This window comes from Sporothrix schenckii (assembly GCF_000961545.1).
Source record: "Sporothrix schenckii 1099-18 chromosome Unknown Cont43, whole genome shotgun sequence".
Taxonomy (NCBI): Eukaryota; Fungi; Ascomycota; class Sordariomycetes; order Ophiostomatales; family Ophiostomataceae; genus Sporothrix; species Sporothrix schenckii.
In genome coordinates, this window is record NW_015971144.1 from 2,304,137 (window position 1) to 2,306,912 (window position 2,776).

At 57.0% G+C, this 2,776-nt stretch overlaps 1 protein-coding gene across 1 annotated transcript; it reads left to right on the plus strand.

The window, feature by feature from the left end:
• Positions 1-430: 430 nt before the first annotated feature.
• On the plus strand, positions 431-1,794 carry SPSK_02521 (uncharacterized protein; the record flags this gene model as incomplete). The annotated part of the gene is made up of 2 exons (XM_016729390.1): positions 431-438; positions 510-1,794. 2 exons carry the CDS (start codon positions 431-433, stop codon positions 1,792-1,794), a joined length of 1,293 nt encoding a protein of 430 aa, XP_016589473.1.
• Between the last annotated feature and the right edge of the window lie 982 nt (positions 1,795-2,776).

The following is a 2,776-nucleotide window of genomic DNA, read 5'->3' on the forward strand; positions in this document are numbered from 1 at the left end:
ACGACCATCTTCATCACCGTTCTGACATGGTATCCCAAACGCCCTACCCCTATCACAAACGCTGACAAGCCATGAAGCGTTGGTGGCACGAGAGACGAGTCCAAGGCCCCTCCTCCCTCCGATCACCCCCCGGCACACCTCCGTGCACGCTCCATCTGTAGCCCCCCATCCGCTGCCCTCATCCAACACCCTGGCTCAACATCGTGCCATGACAGGCCGGATGTGCCAGAGACTGGGCGCACTTGTACTTGCAGTCGTAGTCGCCTGTCGTCGAAGGCTGCATAAGAGTATCCGTCCCCTCTTTTGTCGGCCTCGTTTGTCGTCCATCGACTGTCCTCATCATCGTCAGCATCGACTCATTTGTCGTCACCGTCGGCTCACGTGTGGTTCGGTGCTTCTTGTCTCATCCATCGACCTTTTCTAACCAGCCATGTATTCGTAAGTTGTCCTCCTTGCATCACCTCGTACGACACCTTTCTTGCACTCGCCACTCACCACCCACTGCGCAGTGATCTCCTCCGCGTCCTCGTCGGTCAGGACCACCGCGAGTTTGTCGTCCACCGGGGCCTGCTCTGTGCCAGCAGCCCCTTTTTCCGCGACAGCATCGACGCCGTCCCGGAGGGCCTGACGCCGTCGTCTCCGGCGTCAACACCACCTTCGTCGCCGCCCTCGCCTCCTCCTACAACAAAACCCACCCTCATTTGGCTCTCCGGCGAGTCGGCCAATGTCTTTGAGCTGTTTGTGCTCTGGCTCTACCGCCGCCATGCCTTCCGTGCTGTCGTCGAAGACGCCGTCACCATCCTCGCCCGTGAGGCCAGGCCCGATGAGGTTATTACTCTCTTCCCAGAGCACGACTCGGACACCACCGACACATCGACCGACATATCGGCTGATGCATTGGTTGACACGTCGGCCTCGGCCAACTTGAGCGACCTCCATTGGCACCTGGTTCGCCTCCACCTCTTCGCCGCCTACATCGACATACCCGTCCTCCAGGACGCCGTCATGGACGCCCTGCAGGACCTGTACCTGCGCTTCGACTGGACCGCCACGCCGGCCCTCTTGACCTTTTTGTACGTCGAGGCCGACCCGCGGGCTGCCTGCCGTCTGCGAAAATGGAGTGTTGCCCTGTTGGCATGGACCCTCGCCAACAGCAACAGCAGCGGCGATGACCATGCAGAACCGGCCCGCCACGGTGGACTCGCCGAACACGCCGAACACGCCGAACATACTCAACTGCGCGCCCTCCTCCGCCTCATGGAACCCCTCGCCGACGAGTACGCCGCCCACATCAGCAAAATGAAGGCCAGCCGCGCAGACACCCGCATCAAGAACCCCCAGCTGCGCATCCCCAGCAACCAGCTGCGCCGCGAGGACCGCCACTTTGGCTTCCGCCAGTGCTCGTTCCACAGCCACCGCCGCGCCGCCGGCGAGGGCCGCTGCCCGCACGAGCGCGCGCGGCGCCGCGGCGCCCTCGACGTCGTGTCGTCGCTGGCGCTGCCTCTGCACTTGGGCAAAGACGTCAGGATGGACGTCAAAGATGCCAACAAGACGGTCAGCGAAGCTGTCCACAAAAACGTCACCGAACCTGTCCACAACGTCAACAAAAACGCCAGCCATGTACCGCCTCGCAGGCCAAGCCAGCACTCGCCGTCGGCGTCCCTTTGCTCGCTCTCGTCCCTCTCCTCGACGTCCAGCGGCAGTGAGCCCCGGCGGGAAGACCTGCCCGTCTGGTCGCCGCTCTCTGTCACGACTCCAGGGTATGCACCGCTGGGGATGGAGTCGACCATTTAAGCCGATTGCGTCATGCTCTTCAATGGCGTCCTTTTCTTCTTCTTCCTTTTCCGTCTCCCCGTCTCCCTCCGACTCCATCCGTCTCCCTTCATCCTTGTCCACATCTCTCTAACCCCTTGTATTATGATGTATACGGCCTGTATTTACGACTTTGTACACACTTCGGTGTGTCACGGCCTTTTGGGACGGCGTTTTATTGAATGGCTTGATGTACCGTGCTGTTATTTTTTTTTTCATGATTTTTTATGTCGAATCGCATTCTCCTGCTTTACATCTATAGGCAAGCCTGATTGGAGGCTTATGTTATACTGCACACTGGCAATGGGCATACAATCTCCTGTTTTATCTACCTATTCAGATTAATTACAAACGAACCCTCTTCGTGACTCCTCTTTTGCCAGAAAAGGCGGAGAGACAAACACTAGGGAAGGTGAGACTGTGAGAATGAGTGTACAGTGTGCAGGACCCGTGGTCTTGTAAATGGCCATGTCCAGCACAGCCGACCCGTTTTATGCAAGGAACAAGTGTTGTGGAGAAGGAGAACGTATCGTGGAAGGCGTAAGAAGGATCGATGTCAGAGGTACAACACACAAGAGGAAAGCGTTCGGGTCAAAGTGCCAGGTCGGATGCACAAGGGCATGTCAGAGTCGGCTCTCTGCACAGGATTTCCAACAAATCGCAAAACAGGATTTGACGCCACACGGCTGAGCGTTTTCTCCTTGTCCGTCTTTCTGGTACTCCATACAGGGGCGTCTAATTGTCGGATGACTTTTGGCGGGTCCCTTATTTTTGTCTTGCTGTTTTCTTTCCTTTTTTCCTTTTCTCTTTCTTTCCTTCTTTCGCTCTTTCGCTCTTGTTTATGTCACTGCAACGCTCCTTTCACCACCGTCATGTCTCGCCATCCGGAAGTTTTTTATCTTCCTCGCGCTTCCCGTCCACACATATTTACTTTCAACCAGTAAAGCAAGAGACAAATGGCAAC